The sequence below is a fragment of the Calonectris borealis genome, chromosome W, assembly GCF_964195595.1.
Source record: "Calonectris borealis chromosome W, bCalBor7.hap1.2, whole genome shotgun sequence".
Taxonomy (NCBI): Eukaryota; Metazoa; Chordata; class Aves; order Procellariiformes; family Procellariidae; genus Calonectris; species Calonectris borealis.
In genome coordinates, this window is record NC_134351.1 from 41,370,023 (window position 1) to 41,396,739 (window position 26,717).

The window sequence follows — 26,717 nt, forward strand, 5'->3', positions numbered from 1 at the left end:
TTTAAGATCATCAAGTCCAACCGGAATAAGGTTGACTGATGGAAAAAAACAGCACTAGATGAATAGTACAGAAAACATGTATCTCCCTCCTAAAGATGCAAGATAAGCCACCTGAAAACAGGAAAGCATTTTATGGTCCTATTACTTAAAATTTTAATACTTACCATAGTTATCCAATTTCACAAGCAAATGCTTAGGAACTAATACATTCTTATTTTCTAACTTCTGATGTGTTATAATTATTTTTATGGATGCAATCTCAAGTATGGGCTTTTCAGATAAAATTCAGCAGGAATGCTACCTTTTTTGAAAATTATTTAGTAAACATACAGTGAAACAATCACCTGAAACCTGGCTAGTATTCCCTTTACAAAGAATCATTTATGAAGTGCTACTTTTAAAAATTTGCTTAGCTAACAAATTCTCACATTTTTTTCCCTATACTACTAAAATACCATCCATCTCTGAAGTTATTAACATACTAAAAGAGCAGGGATTGGTTGACTGGCTGGCAGGATCAAATAAGAAAGTAATATTTTTTCTTTAATTTTTCTTTTGAAAACTGATCGAGAACTCCATCAAGCTTAAGAGCTGAAGGAAGGCTCTTTAATCAACTGTCCCATAACTTTTTGCTGTTTATATATACTGCTTGGACTATATGACTAAAACTTTTAATACCACCTTCATTGGTATTGTTCAACTGATTGTTCTACCAATGTTATCTTTCATATTTAAGCAAGATGTGCACTACATAATTCAGCATAAAACAGATAAACAGTTTTGTCTACAATGATTCATGTTCTACATTGACTGGACATGCCATTTGTACATAAACTTGGCTTATAACATCAATGATTAGATTGCTTTGAAATGCTATAATAACAATCTTTTCACAATAAGAAGGAATAAAAGCATGAGCAGAGCTTGGGATTTAAAGGTTGTAACTGCTCAAGAGGACCACTTGCCACCTCTGCTGTTAACAAGCATTCCACTTCCCTTTCCCCTAGTGATTAAAAAGCTAATAGATGTTCTTTGATAAACCATGAACTCTTCATAGTCTGCAGGCAGAAATTCTGATTGCACTTTGTTCTTAATTTTACTTTAGACAACATCCAGTTTACTTTGCATTACTTTAATTTCAGCGTACTTCAGTAAATTTATTTTTCAGCCAGAGAAAATCATCCTCCCTTTTATCATTCTCCTTATCACATACTTTACAGACTAAATATACAGCTTTTGTTTATTGATCTGCATCTCTTTTATCAGATCTTTATATTAGAGATCCAGTAATATCTAATTTAACAAAAGTAATTTCATAGATCCATAGACTCATAGAACAATTGAGGTTGGAAGGGGCCTCTGGAAATCACTCAGTCCTACCTCCTGCTCAATGCAGAACCACCTTAGTTCACATTGCTCAGGGCCTTGTCTGTTTGAGCTCTGAGTATCTCCAAAGATGGAGATTTCATCACATATCTAATGGATATGTTTAACAATAAAATTGATTGATGCAGTACAATACTACATAATTTCTCCAAATACCTAGTAAACTAAATTCCAGCGTATTGAACTTATTTATTTATATTTTGAATACTATAATTGGTATAAATAATGTTTAAATAAAAACCTGCAGAAATGGTTTGAAGCTTGAACATTAATGTAAGAATCTGGCAGACAATTGGTTCAAGCTGCACTGAAACATCTCTCAGGTGGTGTTGCTCTAACTTTCCTGGAAGATCAAGCTGAAGAAGCTTATCAGAAAAAAAAGTTTCCCAAGCCAACAAAACATAACTGGTTTTAGATTTCAAAAATTAAAGATTGCATTTTCTGGTATTAGCGAGTACAAGTGATAAGTGGAACATGTATGCTTAATGAGAAGTCTGCAGAAGGAAGCTCTAAAAGAATCAAATAGGAATGTCTGAGAACAGTACCTTGCCACTAGTTCACAAAATCTTTTTTGTATTGAATTGTGAACTTAGGGGCAAATAATGTTAGACATCATTACTCTTACTGTTGCCTTAATAACTGTTAAACTGTACATATTGTATTTTTAAGACTTACACCACTTTTCATTATGTAAATCCAAGGATCACATGAATTTATCTTCTGATGTACCCAATTAAGATGAACAAATGAGAGATGATAATGCTCCCACAGAAACACAGGGAGACTTACCATCTCTGTGATAAATGACACTGCAAAACTAACATTCAATCCTTTAGAAGACGCACAGTTTTAACTCTCCTTCAGATGGGTGCAGTGGGAGCAGCTAGCACCTGTCATTTGAAACCAGTGTCCATTTTCCTTATTCCCTCAATTTTTTTTTTTTAAAGGATTGGCTCCAAAAGGTTCCTGGGAAAGAAGTTCTCTGCCATAACAAAAGACTTGAGGACAATGATGGCAACACCTTCTTTAAAACTAATACAAATAATATTATCACCTGTAAATGAGCACTTCACAGATTCCACAATGGCAGTCTTTAAAGTCTTAATTTTAAAAGCTTTTTCTAAATTATTATTTTAATAAGAGGCTGGGGAATATTCTTCTTGCTATTTATATTATCCTCTTTTGTTTTACTCCTAGTAGCTGCTTGACCCAGAATACATCTATCCAAAACCAGTTCACTATTTTTGTATTATATTCAAAAAATGTCCACAGATGATAAAAAAAATGGAAGATGAAGAGCAACACACTAAGTTCCTGCAAAAGATGGAATGGAAAAGTGTGGTGGGTTGACCTTGGCTGGACTTTGGGGAGAGACTTTGCTCATACGCTCTCGCTGAAGAAAGGAAAAGATGGCTTCCTGCTTTTACAAGAAAAAAGGCCAGGGAGATAGAAGAAATGAGAGTAGTTGTTCATGCCAAGCCTTGCTTTTTCCAGGTCAGTTATCTATCTAGATATATTTGCTTTCTGGAACTGGGCCAACTGACTAGAGTAATGAAGTAAAGAGAAGAGTACCAGATTGCTTTTCTTAATATCCAACATCTGTAAACAACTTAGTGATCTGCTGACAAAGCACTAGGGAAGGAAACAGCAAGAAACAAGTGAAAATGCAAGTGACAGTGATGTGAAGACAGTCCTGCATCTCTAACATTAGCTTGTAATATATTCCATAACATATTCTACTACATAATTTTAATCAGATGCTTTTGTGCAAGCATCTACACCTGAATGCATGCTTGCACTCAAAACAAATACTGACTGCTACCCAATTGATCCTCTTCATTTATTCCTCTTTGCAGGTAGAAGTTCTGCTTAGGAAGATTCCTACATCAACGTAGAGTGAGGTAAGAGAATGTCATGCTGCAAAAAATCTCTCTCTGCCTTGGAAAATTTAGAGCAAAACCTTTTATGATAAGGTAGAACCTGCAGACAGCAGATCCAACAAGGTTTTCAAATCTCATTCACGGAATTTACTTCACTTAAGAAATTGCTAGATTCTTCCTGCTACACCAGCCTCTTCTGGAGTAATCAGCAAAATGCTCTCTTTATACAGTCCAGGGCAGATGAGGTGAACAGACAGCTCCTTTCTTTTCTGTCAGCATAACAATAGTAGAAGAGTATGTACAGGGTCCCAGCTCTTCTGCTAACACTAGGACATAGGAAATGCCAATATAAGGTAACCAGCCCATGCTTGTAAAAACCTCTGTCACATGTCACACTATTTTCCCATTATCTCATTATTCTGAGCAAGAATGGAAGGCATAGAAGTTGTTGCTTTTATTCCATTTCTCTTTCTTCTTGGGAGCTCTAATTGTATTCTTTGCACTTAAACCTTGAGAAAACTAGGCTTGGGGAAGAGATGCATGGCATGGACACGTTCCCTGCGCCATGTTGTTTCAAAGAGAGCTAAACGACATCCTGCATACTTTTCAAAAGATTGGGGAGAAGAAAACAGGTTCTTCATAAGTTAATTTAATCTTCAAAGCTGTGGTTCCTTCATGGCTTTGGAAGAGCTAAGAGAATTTGGAAAGAGGGGATGAAAAGGAAAGGGAAGAAGAGGTAAGGACAAGCTTCCTTCTCTTTCTCCAGCTCTCAGTGTTGTAAATAGGACATCTCCTCTTCACCTTTAGTCACTCACCGGACACCTACAATAAGCTGGAGATTTGCCTACTGGCTTTTACAAATGCAGCCGGGAATCTGAAATTCTAAATACATGCATGCAAAATAGAATAAGGTCATGTATATGTTGTAACCCTCTGTCTCTGTAACCTTCCTCGCCTTTCTTCTCTAGGAATTAAAATGTCTTCATTCAAAGGATCCAAGGCCAAATTCTGACATGGCAAAGCTCCCAAACCTTTGTTCAGACATCTGAGGAAACTGGTAAACTGTGAGCAAGATCTGAGAATATCTGAAAAGTAGAGATATGCAAGATAATAAAGATAAAATAAGAGACAGTGGAAGGACTGTTAGGACAGTGATTACTGGTAGCTCAAGGATTCAAGAGAAAAAACACCAATGTGAAAATATATAAAATCTGACAAGAAAATAAAAATCCACAGTCAGTGGAGTACTGCGGTCAGTCTGTAACATCAAGGATACGTTCCAGGGAGCAGAGGAGGCCAACCTTTGCTCATTGATGCCTACCTGCCTAGCAAAGACTGAGGTCTCTTACTGGGGTGGTGAATATACTAATGCTTAACTAGGATTCAACAAGCTACCAGACTACCTTGCATGTGAGTTAGCCAATAACGAATTGCTTTATACTTCTAAGTTGTGTATATCCTGCTTGCAGAATCTGAACAAAGTGACCCAAAAAGAAACAGTAACAGTCACAAAAATCTTTTAAAAGACTAAGTTCCTCCATTTATTCCTCTTTAACTTTCTGCTTGAGAGGCATTATTGTGCAGAACACCAGTGTGACTGAAGTAGCATGCCTCTGCAAGGAGACGGCACAAGAAAAATAGCAATGATGAGATGTTCTCCTTATGAGTACACAGTGTGAGCATCCTAATACATGTTCTAAAGAAACGCATTAGGAACAGTTTTCAAGTTAAGGCATTTCACCTCTTTTTAATTAGATGTGTGATCTTGGTAAGCTTTGCTTAATAGAAATAGTATTTACTAGGGAGGTCTTTCGAACATCAGCCCTTCAAACCTCTCTCTGTAATGCAATTTCTCCTTCATTGTCCTTGATTTGTACAACAAATTCAGGAAGAGATCTAAATATTTTATTACTCATGTTAGGTTTTTTCTTTATACAGTTTCTATTTATTGAACTACTATTACAACAGCACATCCCCAAGCAGAAAGGTCGTGTTTTCTATGCAAAACACACAGTCCATGATTGGCATCTAAGACCAATTGATCTACCCATTACCACTATCTCCCTACTCCCACAAGCATTACTACAAAGCTATTGATTTAAACACTGCCGATCGGTTTCCATTTTCTGATTTTGGGCAGGCCAATTAAGAAAGTGAATAATTGTGATTACACTGCTTCAGGATCAATTACATTTGATGCAAGACAAAGTGCTCCTTTTAGAACAATGTAAAGAAAATTATTATGATCAGGAACACTTTACTGCTGAACATGCTTTAACAAAAATGCAAAATAACCGATGATGTCTTTCATAAAGATATGTTATCAGGAAATACAAGAATACTGACACCTTTGTGTGCACAATATTTTAACTACATTTTGACAAACTTCTACAAGTCGTTCTTCCTTTTGGATAAAAGCTTTTTAAGAAGTATGACTAGTTAAAAAGGCTGCAGCTGAGTTCTCTGAGACACCGCCCCCAAAACATCACACTGCACAATTTCTCCAATGGATTGAACGTCAGTAGGATTTTGAACAATAAATACTGTATTTTAACAGTAAAATAGCAAATTTAATGCAAAGAACATTTTACCTATTTTTATACTATTTTCTAAGAACTGGTGTCAAAGAGACAAGGCCCTATCAATTAGCAAAGGAACAAAGTAAGCAATTCCTATTCTTAATTTAATTTTAAACTTAGCTTGAGCTTTGTCATTGGACTCTCATCGTCCAAATCATTAAAATGAATACATCACTGAGATCTGAGGCAAATCTATTTACAGTGATGTTACTCATAGTCTGGTCAGTGTTCAGGAATATTGATCTGTCTTGTTTGTCTAATAGGAAAATAATAAACAATTACTAGGCAATGCTGGAGAAAGTAATCAGTTTTTATATATCACTAATACAGCAGACCTCCCAAAACATAAAGGTGGTGATCTGCATAAAATCAATGTGTTATGCTACATTGCTTATCCTCATCACTGCTAAGATTCTTAGCAATAAATGGTATAAGTTTGGAACCAAATCATTAGTATACTGAAAATATGTACTTGAAAGAAAAATATTTGCTCAGTTTAAAAAAGAGCATTCCTGCTTGATAAACTGAGCATATTTTATTTAAAATAAAAACAAAATACATTTAGAGAGAGATGCCTATCATTTTGAAGTAATTATGAAATTGCATTCCCTAGAATGGAACTTCCCTCCCCAAACAAACCTAGCATCAGACAACAGTCCAAAGCTGTTCCCAAATTCCAGCAAGCAGCATACAGACCAGCTACAACAACGTGACATGCATAAACTGCATGCTGCAGACATCTTGCTGGAGGTACTAATATCTTTAAACGACTACACATGAGCATCCATTGTACAGGAAAAGGTTTGAGGAGGGAAAAAAATTAAAATATTTTCAATAGTAAAACCTCCTTGCTCCTAGAACAAGAAATTTAATTTTAGCAGTGGTTCTTTTGGAGTCACATGGGTACGTTTCTATTATTAAGCTTTCCCCCATCTTTAATAATCTGTAAGTCGTGCAAGCTGTGCTTAGTAGTAGTACACTAAAATTTCTACAGTATTAAAGAAAGGGGTACAGAACTTTCTCAAAGGGATGAGAGTTTTCCCTAAATTGGAATGCTGCAACGTGAATGTCTATTCAATATCCATTTTTGTGCAGAATATAGAAAGTGTTGCTTCTTGCAACAAAATATGTCAAAAAACATTATTTCAAAATATGTAAAAAACAAAACAAAAATCATGCAGATTGATTTAGTGCCTTTGCATAGTTTCAAAGACTACATAAGCTAGCACAAGCCTGAATTGCTCTTAAAAGAAGGTGTCTAGTTTTCCCACATCCATTCATTCCTAATGTTTGGACACTGCTTCTCTTTTTCCCTGGTTTCAAATGCTACTTTATAACAGAGTTCTCACTGGATGAACAAGTTCTCTGCTAGCCTAGAATGCAACAGGAACTCATACAAAGGAGGATCCTGAATGTGCCAATGATGAGCATAAAAACCATAAATCACGTATATAAGACAAAATCTAGTTGGCCAGCCAGTTACTTGTTTTCATTCTCTCCCTAATCATTTAAAAGAAACTACAGCATGAGGAACAGGCTGCTTTGGCCAGCAAATTTTGGGGTTGGTTTCATGCAGTCATGTTACATAGATCACAAACAGCCAATAACAAGCACTCAAGGTAGTAAAATTGCTCACACTATGTGCTGCTTTGATTTGCGATTTCTTACAAGGAAGAACACATACAATACACTCCAGCATACTAGTTAGACCTGACCACTCCCTTCAAGGTGGTGTAATTAAGAAAAATCCAAAGAATAGAGGGGAAAAATAAAAATAAAGCTTAGGAACAGAGAAGTAATTCTAACTCTGAAGAGGAGTTCACGCTTCTACTTGATATCATTTACACCAAGGGAAAAACAGGACCTCCCAAACACAACCTGTCAAAGAGTTTTAGAACTTATACATATGATTTCAAACCTAGATTTGAGCTTACCATCAAATCTGTGTTTTTAGAATCAAGTGCTAAAAAAATTTGGAAGACCGAAGAAAACTGATAATCCTTATAATAGTAGAACAGAACAGTAATTATGTCTTATTTCTCTAAAAACATCTTTGATATACATCATGTTGTGAACTGTTGTTCAATTCTTTAAACATTTAATAAACAGCAAGTCTGCTACTGTCAAGTAAACTTCAAAGTTACACTACTTTTGCCTTCCGAGGGCAAAATATTACCCACCCACCCACCCCCCCCGAAAACTCACCATAACTGGAAACTGGCAGTCTGAGTAGAATCACAGAAGTTGATACCCATTGAAATGGTAATAGATCCTGCAGGCTCAAGGGATTCTACGTGAAAACATTTTGAACAGGTAAAGTACACATGCAAAGCAACAGAAGAGCCCAGATGCAAACCCCCAAAAATCACATAATTAGAAAACCTATATTAAAAAAAAATAGCTCCATAAAAAAGATCCAGTGCTTATAATTTAATTTCAAGTAGGTATCACCCAAATGTCACACTTAAATGTTTAAGTGTCTTGGATCCCCCCTCCCCAGAGTTAAAGCACATGAAATGTTGCCATTTCAATCTTACGGCCCCACCATCAACAAAATAAGGATTTGTATTAACAAAGCTAGGAAAATTATGTACAGAAAAAAATATATTGAAGTTACATCCTTTTGCTTGTGTACAGATCCAGCATTGACATTTCATTTAGAATAACACCAGTTTGAAAATTTAGTTAATAAATAGCAAAACACAACAAATATTAATAAAATTTACATTACTACATGCAGTAATAGAATCATAGAATCATAGAATCATTTAGGTTGGAAAAGACCTTTAAGATCATCAAGTCCAACCATAAACCTAACACTGCCAAGTCCACCACTAAACCATGTCCCTAAGCGCCACATCTACACGTCTTTTAAATACCTCCAGGGATGGTGACTCAACCACTTCCCTGGGCAGCCTGTTCCAAGGCTTGACAACCCTTTCAGTGAAGAAATTTTTCCTAATGTCCAATCTAAACCTCCCTTGGCGCAACTTGAGGCCATTTCCTCTCGTCCTATCACTAGTTACTTGGGAGAAGAGACCAACACCCACCTCGCTACAACCTCCTTTCAGGTAGTTGTAGAGAGCAATAAGGTCGCCCCTGAGCCTCCTTTTCTCCAGGCGAAATAACCCCAGTTCCCTCAGCCGCTCCTCATAAGACTTGTTCTCTAGACCCTTCACCAGCTTCGTTGCTCTTCTTTGGACACGCTCCAGCACCTCAATGTCCTTCTTGTAGTGAGAGGCCCAAAACGGAACACAGTATTCAAGGTGCGGCCTCACCAATGCCAAGTACAGGGGCACTATCACCTCCCTACTCCTGCTGGCCACACTATTTCTGATACAAGCCAGGATGCTATTGGCCGTCTAGGCACACTGCTGGCTCATATTCAGCCGGCTGTCAACCAGCATCCCCAGGTCCTTTTCCTCTGGGCAGCTTTCCAGACACTCTTCCCCAAGCGTGTAGCATTGCATGGGGTTGTTGTGGCCCAAGTGCAGTCCAGCCTGTCCAGATCCCTCTGTAGAGCCTTCCTACCCTCGAGCAGATCAACACTCCCGCCCAACTTGGTGTTGTCTGCAAACTTACTGAGGGTGCACTTAATCCCCTCATCCAGATCATTGATAAAGATATTGAACAAGACCGGCCCCAATACTGAGCCCTGGGGAACACCGCTCGTGACCGGCCACCAACTGGATTCAACTCCGTTCACCACAACTCTCTGGGCTCGGCCATCCAGCCAGTTTTTCACCCAGCGAAGAGTACACCTGTCTAAGCCATGAACCGCCAGCTTCTCTAGGAGAATGCCGTGGGAGACAGTGTCAAAGGCCTTACTGAAGTCCAGGTAGACCACATCCACAGCCTTTCCCTCATCCACTAGGCGGGTCACCTGGTCATAGAAGGAGATCAGGTTAGTCAAGCAGGACCTGCCTTTCATAAACCCGTGCTGACTGAGCCCGATCACCTGGTTGTCCTGTACGTGCCACGTGATAGCACTCAAGATGATCTACTCCATAATCTTCACTGGCACCAAAGTCAGACTGAGACCTGTAGTTCCCTGGATCCTCCTTCTGGCCCTTCTTGTAGATGGGCGTCACATTTGCTAACCTTCAGTCCACTGGGACCTCCCCGCTTAGCCAGGACTGCTGGTAAATGATGGAGAGTGGCTTGGCGAGCACTTCCACCAGCTCCCTCAGTACCCTTGGGTGGATCCCATCCAGCCTCATAGACTTGTGTGTGTCTAAGTGGTGTAGCAGGTCGCTAACCATTTCCCCTTGGATTATGGGGGCTTCATTCTGCTCCCCGTCCCTGTCTTCCAGCTCAGCGGGCTAGATATACCCCGAGAACAACTGGTCTTACTATTAAAGATTGAGGCAAAGAAGGCATTAAGTACCTCAGCCTTTTCCTCATCCTTTGTCACTTTGTTTCCCCCTGCATCCAATAAAGGATGGAGATTCTCCTTAGCCCTCCTTTTGTTGTTAATGTATTTATAGAAACATTTTTTATTGTCTTTCACGACAGTAGCCAGATTAAGTTTTGGTTGGGCTTTGGCCCTCCTAATTTTCTCCCTGCATAACCTCACGACATCTTTGTAGTCCTCCTCATTTGCCTGCCCCTTCTTCCAAAGGTCATAAACTCTCTTTTTTTTTCCTGAGTTCCAACCAAAGCTCTCTGTTCAGCCAGGCCGGTCGTCTTCCCCGCTGGCTCGTCTTTCGGCACATGGGGACAGCCTGCTCCTGCACCTTTAAGATTCCCTTCTTGAAGAATGCCCAGCCTTCCTGGACTCCTTTGCCCTTCAGGACTGTCTCCCAAGGGACTCTGCCAACCAGGCCCCTAAATAGGCCAAAGTCTGCCCTCCAAAAGCCCAAGGTGGCAGTTCTGCTAATCCCCCTCCTTACTTCTCCGAGAATTGAAAACTCTGTCATTTCATGATCACTATGCCCAAGATGACCTCCAGTCATCACATCACCCACAAGTCCTTTTCTGTTCGCAAACAACAGGTCCAGTGGGACGCCTTCCCTAGTTGGTTCACTCACCAGCTGCGTCAGGAAGTTATCTTCCACACACTCCAGGAACCTCCTAGACTGTTTCCTCTCTGCTGTATTGTATTTCCAGCAGACATCTGGTAAGTTGAAGTCCCCCATGAGAACAAGGGCTAGCACTTGTGACACTTCTCCCAGCTGCTTATAGAATATTTCATCTGCCTCTTCATCCTGGTTGGGTGGTCTATAACAGACTCCCACCATGATATCTGCCTTGTTGGTCTTTCCCCTGATTCTTACCAATAAACACTCGACCCTATCTTCACCATCGTCAAGCTCTAGACAGTCAAAACACTCCCTAACATACAGGGCTACCCCACTACCTCTCCTTCCTTGCCTATCCCTTCTGAAGAGTTTATAGCCATCCATTGCAGCACTCCAGTTGTGTGAGTCATCCCACCATGTTTCTGTGATTGCAACTATATCATAGTTTTCCAGCTGCACAATGGCTTCCAGCTCCTCCTGTTTGTTGCCCATGCTGCATGCATTGGTGTAGATGCACTTCAGCTGGGCTATTGATCCTGCCCCCTTTATTGGGGGAGAAGCCCTAATTCCTATGTGACTCTTCTCAGGCGCTTCCGTGGTTTCTAACACATCAACAACCCTTGCGTCTTTGCTGCCGCGTGGATCTCCATCCCCTACCTCCACTGAGATGGCAGACCGAAGGACCTCGCTAGCAACAGAAAAAGAGTGTGGTTTACTTATTCCCCAATATTTCGCTTGCATTAGTTATGGAAGAGAGCAGAAAGATTATGAACCCAAAATGGAAGATAATTTTGTGCTTTACAAGGAGTGCAGAATGAGGAAATTCTCAAATTAAGGTATCAAGAGACATGCTCATTCTTAGTTTCTTGGCTATACCACTATACTGTTTCGTCGATGTTGTAGAGATAAGGCTTTGTTTTGGTAGGAAGAAAAGCTCTTTCTTTATATAAGAAATAGGTATTAAAAACAAGCATTAGAACAGAGTTTGACTTCTCAAGATTACAAGAAAGAAAACCTAAAAGCACTGTTAAAAGAGAGGAATTCAAATAAAAATGATTGGGCAGGCAGAAAAATGTCTAATTTCCAGCTTATTCATTAGTCTATCTGATGCTTTTCAGGAACTGAAGAGCAGGCAGCTGCTCCACGACAAAAGGAAACAAAATTTAACTATATCAAGATTAAGTTCTGAAAAATATGGAAAACATGGAGGCAAAGACTAAATTAATGCTGGGGAATGAATAGAAAACAAAGTATTTCGAGAAAAGAAGTCTGTGTAAAGCATTGAAAGATTACAGGCTCCAGCTCAAATTCAGACTAAACCTTACTGAAGTCTTTGAACTTAATGTTTTCAAATGGGGTTTCAAAGGCACTTAGCCAACAAGAAAATACTGTGCCCAGGGACATAGGTGAAATCATTTGGCCCAGTTCTACTGGCAAAATCAGGGCAATTACCAACAGTAATTGCAGTGATGGAGGTAAAACTAGATTTATACTCCAGTAGGAATACCTGTCTACACCGACACTTCTGTTGGTTCCACTGGGCAAATTATAGGACGTGTTTTCCAAATGTTGGAAACAGAAGGTAATAAGAAGAACAGTGTATATAAACTAAGTTCTAGATAAAGTGACAAAGAATACAGGAAATTTGCATTCAAGCAAGAAAAGCAACATTTTTGGAAGGAACTACAGATGATATATAACTTATTTTCTGCAAAACAAACAAACAAACAAACAAACAAACAGCTTCACAGGAGAGATACCACAATAGTGTCTTTCTTGGGGAAATAAATACTTTGAAGAGTAGGATTGTGTTGTGGAACTTAAGAAACCTGAACTGAATAGCTTATTAATTCCAGAATTTTTCATGTTTTTTACGTGAGAGAAGTGAATGCTACTGTCCACTGACTGTTATTCTGAGTACAATATCTCCTGATGGGATTTATAGTATTACTAGTTTTCTACTTTTAAGCCTTTGTGACTTTATTTCTTTGAATGTTTAAAATGAGGTTGATAGTCAAAACTAACTTGAAATCAGAACTCTGCACTGGACTTCTTATCTCGAGAAATAAACACCAAACAGTTCACTTGAAATTAATATCCTTCCTAAAAGTAACTGTCTTGATCAAGTATGTATCATTATCAAAATGCAAATGGTTCCAAAATTTTAACTCTGAAAAAAACTGTCAACACATTTGTAGCATTGTACAACAGTTTTTGTAGCTATTTGGCATAAATCTGTATAGCCTTTTCAATGTTAAAAAAATAAGTATTTCAGTAGAATACAGCAATTTAATACCAAACATTTTTAACTACTGAAAACTAAGAATACTCTCTAATTCACTGTTGTGCTTTAAGAACTTATTTCTGTATTCTTCTAATGTGATATGGATTCACATAGTACTGTAGCTCAGTACAAGAGAAGAAACGCATCTAAAGTACAGGAGTTTGTGTCAAAAAGGAACATGTCCATCCTTTCCATTTATATTATGAAACAGAGACACTTTTGTTCCTTCTGCCTATACCACAATGCCCTAATATAAAGAACTGCTGAGAAAAGAAAGTAGGTTGTGTGCACAGGTATAACTTGAATAAAAATTGCCATGAATGATCTGTGTTCTTCTTTCTCAAGTTTTCTACTCTTTTCCACTAACAGAAATTTAGCAAAAAACCATACCATTTGGAAGGTAGAAACTAAAACAATATAGGTTAGGACTGAATACAGCATTGCTTTACTGGATTAACACACAGTACCTAATCTAAGAAGCAACAATTTGCAGAAGTATGGTAGATACATACTACATTAAAACATACACTTTCACTCCATTGCCAAAAGCTCACGAGGGAAACAATGAAAAAGCTCTGAGACACCAAATTAAATACTACATCTAAAAATCTTCTTTAAAGCTTGGCATGAAAATAATTGTGAATATCTAAATTAAAACCTGATACTTAATAGTAGCCTGTTATAGCCATTCTGGACTAAGGCTGTAAGAGAATTGAAGTTTGTGGGGTGAGAGAAAAAGTTTATTATATCAACTGGAATTTAATATAGTATAACTGATATTTGAACAAGCAGGTAAACTTTCAGGCGTGGAAGATCTGATCTATGGAGTTATTTTGAAAGTCAAATACATGTAGGGAGAAACTGAAAGAAACTTTTGTTAAAATCAGATTTTCTAAGAAAAGAGAGCTGCATGAGTGTGTATGTGTGTGTATGTATACATACATACATATTTATACGTGTGTATGCATTCATAGATATGAGTATACGTATGTGACATGGTTTAATCCCAGCCAGCAACTAAACACCATGCAGCCACTCGCTCACCCCCCCGCCCTCTGGTAGGATGGGGGAGAGAATCAGGAGGGCACAAGGAGGAAGACTCGCGGGTTGAGATAAAAACAGTTTAATAATTGAAATAAAACAAAGTAGAACAGTAATAATAACAATGAGAACAACAACAATACAGAATATACAAAGCAGGCGATGCACAATGCAACTGCTCACCACCCGCCGACCGAAGCCCCACATGTCCCGAAACGTGAGACCCCCCCTTTCCCGGACCGTGCCTCCTAATTATATACTGAGCATGACGTCACGTGGTATGGAATACCCCATTGGCCAGCTGGGTCAGCTGCCCCAGCTATGCTCCACCCCACCCCCAGCTTCCCAAACACCTTGCAGAGCATGGGAGGCGGAAAAGTCCCCGGTGCAAGCCCAACTTGGCAACAACTAAAACATCAATGGGCCATCAACCCTCCTCTCATACCAAACCCAAAACACAGCAGAACCCACTCCCAGCTACTGGGAAGAAAATTAACTCTGTCCCAGCCGGAACCAGGACAGTATCCACCCCTTATTCTATACCATCTACATCATGCCCAGGTCTCACATTTTCCAATACATTCCAATGAATCACCACCACTTTTCCTGCCTTTTGATATATAAACAAACAGATATCATTCCCTTAGTCCATGGGCCATCCCTCCAAAATGTCCGTTGAGTTCATCTAGTCCATGACTTAGGGATCCATCTGTCATAAGAGTCTTTCAGGGCAGGAGAGAGATGGTGTGTGGTGTTGGATTGTTGCATGCTGAGGCCAGTTCTGGTTCCATTAATGCTGCACTCGTCCGGTTCTATCATCGTTGCACTTTGCTCGGTTTCATCAGAGTTCATTCTTCATTAATCTGGGTGATTTTCACTGCTATACCATTGATATGAAATATAGCAACCACAGAAGTGATGACATACAGTATTATATAGCAATTAACATCATACAATTCATTTCATTGGGTATTTTCACCCAAAATCAAATCCCCTTGAGGTACACACTGGACTTCCCCATCCTTTCGCATTACCCACCAAGTGCACCCAGGTCCTTGAGCAAAAGCAATCCCACGGATGGGATTTCCCTTGCCAGAGGCAGGAGTAACCCAGACTGTCTTCCCCAGCATATTTCTTATGTGCACGACAGGGACTTTATCCCCCTCTACAGTACGTAAGGGTTTTGATTGGGCAGGGCCAGCTCGAGTGACAGATCCCCTGGTGTTGACTAACCAGGTGACTTTTGCAAAATGTGTGTCCCAATGCTTGAATGTCCCACCACCCATTGCCCTCAGTGTAGTCTTTAGCAGCCCGTTGTATCGTTCAATTTTCCCAGAGGCTGGTGCATGGTAGGGGATGTGATAGACCCACTCAATGCCATGCTCTTTGGCCCAGGTGTCTATGAGGGTGTTTTGGAAATGAGTCCCGTTGTCTGACTCAGTTCTCTCTGGGGTGCCATGTCGCCATACGACTTGCTTTTCAAGGCCCAGGATGGTGTTCCGGGCAGTGGCATGGGGCACGGGATATGTTTCCAGCCATCCGGTGGTTGCTTCCACCATGGTGAGCACATAGCGCTTGCCGTGCCGGGTTTGTGGGAGTGTGATATGATCAATCTGCCAAGCCTCCCCATATTTACATTTTAACCATCGTCCTCCATACCAAAGAGGCTTTACTCGCTTGGCTTGTTTGATTGCAGTGCATGTTTCACATTCATGGATAACCTGTGCAATAGTGTCCATGGTTAAGTCCACCCCTCGATCACGAGCCCATCAATATGTTGCATCTCTTCCTTGATGGCCTGAGGCGTCATGGTGTCCCGATCCGATGTCGGGAACGTCCCGATCCGAAGTCGGGGGAGGTTTCGATATGATCCCAAGAGCGAGATTAAGACACAAAACGAGATCAAATGCCGTATACCCAAAACAGCAACTTTTAATATCAAAAGTAGAAAATTAGTAGCGATAGGATAGAATAGAGTAAAAAGACAGAAGTCAAGCAGGTATTCAGGATAGATTTGCAAGAATAGTCCCCACCATGGATCCGTGGCGTCCCGGGGGTCCAAGTCTCTCGGTGTTCCGGCGGTGGGCGGTCGCTCCGGGGTCCGCGGTGTTTCGGCGGGGTCGGCAATCGCACCGGGGTCCTCTTGGCAGTCCCTTTTATTCTCGTTCGAGGGCTGCAGTTTCCATGGCAACGACATGTCTCCGCATTCCTGAGTCTTGACTGTCCAAGCACGTGCCAGCCGGAGATCTTTCACACCTTACTAGCCGGAGATCTCTGTGGCCTTGCAGCCATTCTTATCATATTCAGCAGCCAAAGGAATCCTCGCCCAGATCTTTCACGCCTTGCAGCTGATCTTATCATATTCAGCAGCCAAAGGAACCCTCGCCCAGATCTTTCACACCTTGCAGCTGATCTTATCATATTCAGCAGCCAAAGGAACCCTCGCCCAGATAAGCAGTCTTTGAGACAAAAGTTCTATAATTCAGTCTTTCACACCACCCCGTGGCTCAAAGATTGCTTCAGGACCCATGGCGGTTTTGAGAAAGATAGTTATGTAGAAAAGGCTAGAAAAGAGCAATTCATACAATCCGCACTACTGACGGCATGGTTCGACGCACAGCGCGTATTTGTTTAACACCATCAGGTGAAATGGTGGTTACAAATTGCATATTAGTTACAACACGTTGAATTAACTGTATAAAACATGGAATAATGCATGGCAAGAACAATAACATGGCAAAACTACATAACAAATAAAATAAAACTCGCTTAACCCATGGGCCGCCTGGGAGCCAGGAAAACAAGTCAACATCCCAGCCTTTCCATGTCTGGACAGGAACATGGGCCAATTTTCGTATTCCTGCGGTAATTTGTTTAACAATTTTACCACTGTCATCAATTTTTAAGCAACAGTTGGAATCATTCAGTTTACCACAGACACCCCCTTCTTCGGCTAGCAGGTAATCGAGAACCATGCGGTGTTGGAATATCGCTGTTCGCATTTGCGTAGCCTGGTCTGCTAATAGATCCAGGGCACGGGCCGTCTCGTTAGTAATAATTTCTAGGACAGCTTGTAGCCGGATGATGCGGTTTAAATTATAGATAGGTTCTCGAGCACCGCTAATCCACTCGTTGGGGTTCCAGGTGGCAGGTCCATAATGCTGGATTATACGCTGAGGGGTCCACTCATCTTTACCCCAGGTTTGACCACTTCCACCTGTTATAGAGGTATCAATGGACCGCCGATATCGATTGAGATCATCATATACACTATCTCTACTCCAACCAACACATAATTCTTACCTTCTGATTTCCGGAAAGGGCCGATGTAGTCCACCTGCCAGGCCTCCCATAGGCCTTTCCCCTCCCTCAAGTGGAGGGGGTCATCCTCCAGGGGATGTCTTTCTAAGCGGGTACGACATTGTTCGCAAGCGGACACACAAGTCTTACATTCTTCCCTGGTAACTGGCCAACCTCGGGCTTGGGCCTCGCAATAGAGGTCCTTAACCCCTGAGTGTTTCCTTTTTACATGTAGCCATTCTAGCAACCGTTCCCAATCTTCAGTTATTTGGGTGTTCTGCAGGGGAGCCAATCGGGCTAGTTCATCAGCTTTGCCATTCCACTGGCTTGCAGGAGTATCATCTTGTTGGTGGGAAGCCACCCAGCCTACTGCAAATTTTCCTTGCCTAGCAATAGTTAGAATGTCTTGCCATTTCTCCTTCTGCCACACAGGTATCCTATTGACTTCCCACTCGTTCTGTTCCCAAAACGGAAGCCATTCAGTACAGCCTTTAAATACAGCGTAGGAATCAGTATAAATATAGGCAGGAGAAGCAGATTGGGCCTGATGTTGAAAAATACTCCATACTGCAACTAGTTCCCCTACTTGAGCACTACCTTCCCCTTCAGTAATTATTTGTTCATTAATGTCTACACGGAGTGCCACGGCTCGATATTTCCAGGTTTTTCCTTCCCGCTTGGAAGACGCGTCAGTAAACCAAACATTCTGTAACTGCCCGGAAAATGGAGGGGCCACTTGTATTACGGGAGGGAACTCACTCATTTCCCTATCCGGGCCCATCTCCTCCTGAATGGTTAACATCTTTGTGGCTCCCTCAGATACCGTGAAGATGTCGCAGTAATGTTCTATCTGGGCATACCATTTTCGAACAGAAGCTCTCTGGGCCACCCCGTCAGGGGGTGGAGTTCCTGCCAAAACTGTTTTAATCACTTTAAATGGGCCTCTGAGCACTATTGGTTGTTGTCGGATAGTTCGTTCAGCCTCTCTCAAGGCTAAACTGACCACAAACAAACCCTTTTCCCAAGCTGTATATCTTTTTTCAGCATCTTTAAAACTGCGAGAATAGAATCCAATAGGTCGAGTGGGTCCTTTGGGGCCCTTTTGCCACAAATGTATCGATAGCCCAGTTTTGGCAAATCCCCATTCGATATGGACTGGGTCTGTAGGGTGAATAGGACCCAGAGCTTGATGGGCAGTTGCTTCAAACACCAACAACTGCAATGCCTCTTCATGAGGCTCAGTCCATTCCCACTGTGCCCCTTTTCGCAATAAGTCATGCAGGGGTCTTGCAATAATTGAAAAATCAGGAATGTGTTTTCTCCAAAACACAAGCAGTCCCAGCACATGCTGTAAGTCCTTTTTTGACTCTGGCATCTTAATCTGATCTAGCGAGGAGAGGGTGTCAGGTGGGATACATGTCATTCCTCCCTTCCACCAGATCCCTAAAAACTTTACTTCACTCGAGGGTGTTTGTGTTTTCTCAGGCGGAATCTTCAGTCCCAAACTTTCCAGATGGGAAATTATATTATCTTGGGTTGTCTGAACCCTTTCTACCTTATCCCCTCCCACAAGTATATCATCGATATATTGGTAAACACTGACCTCCTCCTCTACGTGGATTTTTTCCAGCTCCTGCGCCAATGCATGGTGGGCTAATGTTGGGGAATGCTTGTATCCCTGTGGGAGTCGGGTGAAAGTGAATTGCTGACCTTCCCAAGTAAAAGCAAAACGGTCTTGGTCCTCAGATTGTAGGGGGACCATGAAAAACATGTCCTTAACATCCACCGTCGCCATGATCGGGTGGGCTCGTTCCTGGATTGTAGCTATAAGCTCAGCAATATTCGGTACTGCGGCTGTCAATGGACCGGTGTTTGCATTAAGTCTACGATAATCCACAGTTAGTCTCCACTTGCCATTGGGTTTTCGTACTGGCCACACTGGGGAGTTAAAAGGGGAGTGGGTCGGAACCACGATGCCCTGTCCCTTTAAGTCCTCTAACACAGGTGTTATTCCTTCTCTGGCCCCCAAGGGTATCGGGTAAGGTTTAACATTCGTAAGCTTCGAAGGGGGAAGTGGCGGCGCAGCTTGTAGCAGTCGAATGTCTATTGTTGGAGAGCCAAACGACCACTGTCTCCCTTTATTATCAATCCAGGTCCTCCCTTTCAGGACATCAAGTCCCAGGAGGTTGAGTGGAAAATCTCCCACAACCATTGTTACCGTGGTAGCAATATCTTCTCCCGGCAATCGTAGGCTGACCATTGCTAACGCCTGTGGTTGAACATTGCCAAATGCATCTGCTACAAACAGTCTCTGTTTAGAAAATTTAACCCCACAGCTAGTAGCATCTTTTGTTTTAATAGCCGAAATTTGAGCCCCAGTATCTACCAAAAACGTGACCGGGACTTGTTTTGGACCCACAACACCTGTAATTAGTAAATCACACTGGCCGTTCTCGGTGAGCTGTCTGATGTACATCCAGCCTTCGCCCCCCCGCTCACCATCAGAGGACGAAGCATCTAGTTTCCCGCCGAATATCGGGGGACATTTGTTTCTGATAAGTCAATTAAAGAGGGTGCACTCGGGGTTATATTTTTAGAACCCGTGTCTTTATCTGCCGATTTATCGGGCCATTCAGACACCAGTTTTTCTAACTTGTCAGTCGGCAATCCATCCATTAAGTCACGTGGGATCCCCTTTTGCCATCCCTTTGCCCACAGACTGCTGCGCTTATTTGGGATGTCCCTCCCTCCAGGTGGTTTAGAGAGGGGTGTTTTTCCATCGCCCTCAGGGCGTGGAACCATTTTTACTTCAGTTCGCCTCAGGCCTCTAGAGTCTGTTTTAGTGGCTGGAAGGTTTACAGGGCCATACTTGCGCCCATAATTGATCAATTCTTGGGCGACCTCCCCCCAAGTCCACATCTTCCTATCCGGGGACCGGCAGTGCCGGTCGGGTGTAAGTCCTTCTAAAGCAGCTGCAACTCTTTCGCCCTGAGGTATTGCTTGTATTTTCCCCTGTAACTGTATACCAATCGGCTTTAAGGAATCGGGAAGTCCCCTTATAAGGGGAGTCATTCGCTCAGGATCTACAGGCATCATCATCGGGGACTCCTGCCTAGGCTTCAACTTCCGATCATACATCATCTGCAAGCAAGCTGCCTTATGCACACTTTCCACCAACTGATCAACAGTCCCCGTGATTGCAAGGGGATCCCCCCTCTCCAAGGGGTTCAATCCCCCCGCCCAATAGGCTGCCCGCTGGGTTAAAGACCAAGGGGCGCGGTAATTCCCGGTAGTTAAAAATACTCCCGGTCCCCAATACCCCTCCGCCTCCTTTTCACTTAACAAAATCTGATCCCCCCCAGATAACGACACTCTCCACACATACTCCGTCTCCGACTCCCTAGGGGTTCGGCCAAAATCCTTTTTTAGCTTCGCCAATTCAGTGGCAGTATAGGGGACCTCCTTGGTTGTAACCTGGGGGAACTGATCCTCCTCATCATCATAAATATACTCGGTCTTAACCAAGGGTCGCAGCGAGGGCGGTTCCAATTTCTCTACTTTTTCTCTTGCTGCCTGCAAGTCGTTAAAAGGATAACCAGTTTCCGATCTTGGGGGTATTTCCTCATGGGCAGTGCCCGCAAGGAGTTGCTCCTTAAGAGCAATCTGCAGATATTTCACCTGGTCTCTCTCTCCTTCAAGCTGTTCCTTTAATTCCGCCACTTGCCCCTGAAGGGACCGAACGAGGTTTTGGAGGGATTCAACAATTAGGGATTCCTCAACGCGACAACGTTCTCTTGCCTCTACAGCAGCGGCTAAACTGGCACCAAGAACAGCACAAACAATCGCTTTTCCTCTTCCAGATCTCACTCTCGCATCCTTTTGCAAAGCACTCGTCCGATCAACCACACTCTGCAAATTATACCAATTTCCCTGAGCCCAATCCATTCCGGGTACAGAGGGTCGTGCATTATGTTTCTCCAAAAACTCAAACAAAACTTCTCTCCCCGAAGGGACAGTTTTAGTATCACTCATCTTTATACAAAGCGGGGAAGCGGTCATCTCAGGAAGGCAGCGCGCAAGTTTCAAACACAAACCCGCCCCCCTTCACTCTCCTGAGAGGTTTCACGTATTTGCAAAACAAAGCGGGGAAGCAGTCTTCTCAGGAAGGCAGCACGTAAGTTACAAACACAGCCCTGCACCCCTTTACTCTCCCGAGAGGTCTCACGTATTTTAGAAAACAAAACAGCACGTAAGTTTTAAACACAGACAAAGCGGGGAAGCGGTCGTCTCAGGAAGGCAGCACGTAAATTTCAAACACAGCAAACACAGACCCGCACCCCTTACTTTCCTGAGAGGTCTCACGTATTTGGGAAATAGTACGGCACTCTCGTCTCAAGGGATCCTGTCCGTGACGCCAATTTAATGTCCCGATCCGATGTCGGGAACGTCCCGATCCGAAGTCGGGGGAGGTTTCGATATGATCCCAAGAGCGAGATTAAGACACAAAACGAGATCAAATGCCGTATACCCAAAACAGCAACTTTTAATATCAAAAGTAGAAAATTAGTAGCGATAGGATAGAATAGAGTAAAAAGACAGAAGTCAAGCAGGTATTCAGGATAGATTTGCAAGAATAGTCCCCACCATGGATCCGTGGCGTCCCGGGGGTCCAAGTCTCTCGGTGTTCCGGCGGTGGGCGGTCGCTCCGGGGTCCGCGGTGTTTCGGCGGGGTCGGCAATCGCACCGGGGTCCTCTTGGCAGTCCCTTTTATTCTCGTTCGAGGGCTGCAGTTTCCATGGCAACGACATGTCTCCGCATTCCTGAGTCTTGACTGTCCAAGCACGTGCCAGCCGGAGATCTTTCACACCTTACTAGCCGGAGATCTCTGTGGCCTTGCAGCCATTCTTATCATATTCAGCAGCCAAAGGAATCCTCGCCCAGATCTTTCACGCCTTGCAGCTGATCTTATCATATTCAGCAGCCAAAGGAACCCTCGCCCAGATCTTTCACACCTTGCAGCTGATCTTATCATATTCAGCAGCCAAAGGAACCCTCGCCCAGATAAGCAGTCTTTGAGACAAAAGTTCTATAATTCAGTCTTTCACACATGGGCCCACCGAGCTATAAATAATTCACCCTTATGTTGCCAGTCCAGATCTACCTGAGCTACTTCAATCTTAGCAGCCTGGTCCACCTGCTGGTTGATTTGATGTTCTTCAGCAGCTGGATTCTTGGGTACGTGAGCATCTACGTGACGTACTTTTACAACCAGGTTCTCTACTCGGGCAGAGATATCTTGCCACAAGGCGGCGGCTGAGATGGGTTTACCTCTGCGCTGCCAGTTGTTCTCCTTCCACTACTGCAACCACCCCGACAGGGAATTTGCCACCATCCATGAGTCAGTATAAAGATATTGTCCCCTCTACACATCGTGTAACCAATGCTACGTGGAGTAAGTGGGTCACAATGATCACACAACGGGCCCGAATAGGAAACCCCAGTTGCCCAGGAATCTTGGAAGTGATCACGAACTGGCCAGAAGGCAAAGATTTTGGAATATCCCCAGAGGAGGAGGTGACACATGCTGAAGAGGCCCCACTGTATAACAAACTACCAGAAAATGAGAAGCAATATGCCCTGTTCACTGATGGGCCCTGTCGCCTTGTGGGAAAGCATCGGAGGTGGAAAGCTGCTGTATGGAGTCCTATACGCCAAGTCGCAGAAACTGCTGAAGGAGAAGGTGAATCAAGCCAGTTTGCAGAGGTCAAAGCCATCCAGCTGGCCTTGGACATTGCTGAACGAGAAAAATGGCCAGTACTTTATCTCTATACTGACTCATGGATGGTGGCAAATGCCCTATGGGGGTGGTTGCAGCAGTGGAAGCAGAAAAACTGGCAGCGCAGAGGTTTTCAGTTGCTGCTAAGTACCCTTGTCGTGGTTTAACCTGGCAGGCAGCCAAATCAACATTCTCCTGTTATGACAGATGGAGCCCAAATTCATGGACTAAATGAACTCAGTGGACATTTTAGAGGGATAGTCCATAGACCAAGGGAATGATATCTGTGCGTGCATATATATATATATGTGTGTATATATAAAGAAAGATAGTGGTGGTTAATTGAAATGTATTAAAAAAAGAGGTGAGACCTAAGCACGACGTAGATGGTATAGAATAAGGGGTGGATACTGTCCCGGTTTCGGCTGGGATAGGGTTAAATTTCTTCCTAGTGCTGTGTTTTGGATTTAGTATGAGGAGAATGTTGATAACACACTGATGTTTTCAGTTGTTGCTAAGTGCCCTCCTAGTCCAAGGACAGCTCCCATGCCTACTGACTGAGCTAGGTACACAAGATGGGAGGGAACATAATCAGGACAGCCAGCCCAGCTGGCTAATGGGGTATTCCATACCATGTGACGTCATGCTCAGTATATGAAGGGTAGGCGTGATCCAGGAAGTACCGATTGCTACTTGGTTATCGGTCAGCGTGGGTGGTGAGCAATTGCATTGTGCATCACTCATTTTGTATATTTTATCATTATCATTATTATTTTCCCTTTTTCTGTTCTATTCAACTGTCTTTATCTCAACCCACGAGTTTTTCTCACTCTTACCTTTCCGATTCTCTCCCCGTCCCACTGGGGGTGGGGGGAGTGAGCGAGCAGCTGCGTGGTATTTGGCTGCCTGCCAGGTTAAACCACGACAAGGGTACTTAGCAGCAACTGAAAACCTCTGCGCTGCCAGTTTTTCTGCTTCCACTGCTGCAACCACCCCCATAGGGCATTTGCCACCATCCATGAGTCAGTATAGAGATAAAGTACTGGCCATTTTTCTCGTTCAGCAATGTCCAAGGCCAGCTGGATGGCTTTGACCTCTGCAAACTGGCTTGATTCACCTTCTCCTTCAGCAGTTTCTGCGACTTGGCGTATAGGACTCCATACAGCAGCTTTCCACCTCCGATGCTTTCCCACAAGGCGACAGGGCCCATCAGTGAACAGGGCATATTGCTTCTCATTTTCTGGTAGTTTGTTATACAGTGGGGCCTCTTCAGCATGTGTCACCTCCTCCTCTGGGGATATTCCAAAATCTTTGCCTTCTGGCCAGTTCGTGATCACCTCCAAGATTCCTGGGCGACTGGGGTTTCCTATTCGGGCCCGTTGTGTGATCAGTGCGACCCACTTACTCCACGTAGCATCGGTTGCATGATGTGTAGAGGGGACCCTCCCCGTGAACATCCAGCCCAGCACCGGCAGTCGGGGTGCCAGGAGGAGCTGTGCTTCAGTACCAACCACTTCCGAAGCAGCTTGAACCCCTTCATATGCTGCCAATATCTCCTCCTCAGTTGGAGTGTAGCGGGCCTCGGGTCCTCTGTATCCCCGACTCCAGAACCCTAAGGGTCGACCTCGAGTCTCCCCTGGTGCTTTCTGCCAGAGGCTCCAGGTAGGGCCATTCTCCCCGGCTGCGGTGTAGAGCACATTCTTCACATCTTGTCCTGCCCGGACTGGCCCAAGGGCTACTGCCTGAACTTTCTCCTGTTTAATTTGTTCAAAGGCTTGTCTCTGCTCAGGGCCCCATTTGAAGTCGTTCTTCTTCCTGGTCACGTGATAGAGAGGGCTTACAATCTGACTGTAATTTGGAATATGCATTCTCCAAAAACCCACCACGCCTAAGAAAGCTTGTGTTTCCTTTTTGCTAGTTGGTGGGGACATGGCTGTTATTTTGTTGATCACATCCATTGGGATCTGATGACGTTCATCTTGCCATTTTATTCCTAAAAACTGGATCTCCTGTGCAGGTCCCTTGACCTTACTTTGTTTTATGGCAAAACCAGCCTTCAGAAGGATTTGAATTACTTTCTTCCCTTTCTCAAAAACTTCTTGCTGTGTTGCCCCATACGATGATGTCATCAATGTATTGCAGGTGTTCCGGAGCCTCACCCTGTTCCAATGCGGTGTGGATCAGTCCATGGCAAATGGTAGGGCTGTGTTTCCACCCCTGGGGCAGTCGGTTCCAGGTGTACTGGACGCCCCTCCAAGTGAAAGCAAACTGTGGCCTGCACTCTGCCGCCAAAGGGATGGAGAAGAACGCATTAGTGATATCATTTGTGGCGTACCACTTGGCTGCCTTTGACTCCAGTTCATATTGGAGTTCTAGCATGTCCGGCACGGCAGCACTCAGTGGCGGCGTGACTTCGTTCAGGCCACGGTAGTCTACTGTTAGTCTCCACTCTCCATTGGACTTTCGCACTGGCCATATGGGACTGTTGAAGGGTGAGCGAGTCTTGCTGATCACTCCTTGGCTCTCCAGTCGACGAATCAGCTCATGGATGGGGATCAGGGAATCTCGGTTGGTGCGATACTGCCGCCGGTGCACTGTTGTGGTAGCGATTGGTAGCTGCTGTTTTTCAACCCTCAGGAACCCCACAACAGAAGGGTCCTCCGAGAGACCGGGCAAGGTGGACAGCTGTTTAATTTCCTCCGTCTCCAGGGCAGCTATACCAAAAGCCCACCGGTACCCTTTTGGGTCCTTGAAATACCCTCTCCTGAGGTAGTCTATGCCAAGGATGCACGGAGCCTCTGGGCCAGTCACAATGGGGTGCTTCTGCCACTCATTCCCACTTAGGCTCACTTCGGCCTCCAATACAGTTAACTCTTGGGATCCCCCTGTCACTCCAGAAATACAGATGGGTTCTGCCCCTTTATAGCTTGATGGCATCAGGGTACACTGTGCACCGGTGTCTACGAGAGCCTCATACTCCTGTGGGTCTGATGTGCCAGGCCATCGAATCCGCACAGTCCAGTAAACCCGGTTGTCCCTTTCCTCCACCTGGCCGGAGGCAGGGCCCCTCTAGTCCTGGTCATAATATCTGTTTCTCACTTCTTGCAAACGCGAGTTAAGAATTCCTTCATTACAATCAAATGTAAGATCAGCCCTTCTACTCTGTCTGGGGAACTGTTCACTGGAAACTGGACCGTTGTGAGACAGTTTTTTCCTGACAACTGGAGCAGCATTTTTCCTGGGAGAACCCCCTTGTGTGATTGTTTTTCCTTGCAACTCACGTACCCATGAGGTTCGACGTAGGTTTTCCATCCCACTGCCTCATGTCCTCTCCGTGGTCATGCAGGTAAAACCACAGGGTGCCCCGGGGTGTGTACCTTCTATATCCTCTGTCTTGGGCAGAGGGACGCTGACTCCTGATGGCTGAGACACTGGTCTGTGCAGGTGGAG

General features: G+C 43.4%; 1 protein-coding gene across 1 annotated transcript in view; it reads right to left on the reverse strand.

Annotated features, from left to right (window-relative positions):
* The window catches only part of LOC142075037 (AP-3 complex subunit beta-1-like), a 265,469-nt gene that overhangs the window by 39,919 nt on the left and 198,833 nt on the right, over nucleotides 1–26,717 (reverse strand). The window contains 4 exon segments of the mRNA XM_075136034.1: nucleotides 1,654–1,688; nucleotides 3,062–3,079; nucleotides 3,859–3,868; nucleotides 8,051–8,139. Coding sequence (XP_074992135.1) covers nucleotides 1,654–1,688; nucleotides 3,062–3,079; nucleotides 3,859–3,868; nucleotides 8,051–8,139 — 152 coding nt within the window.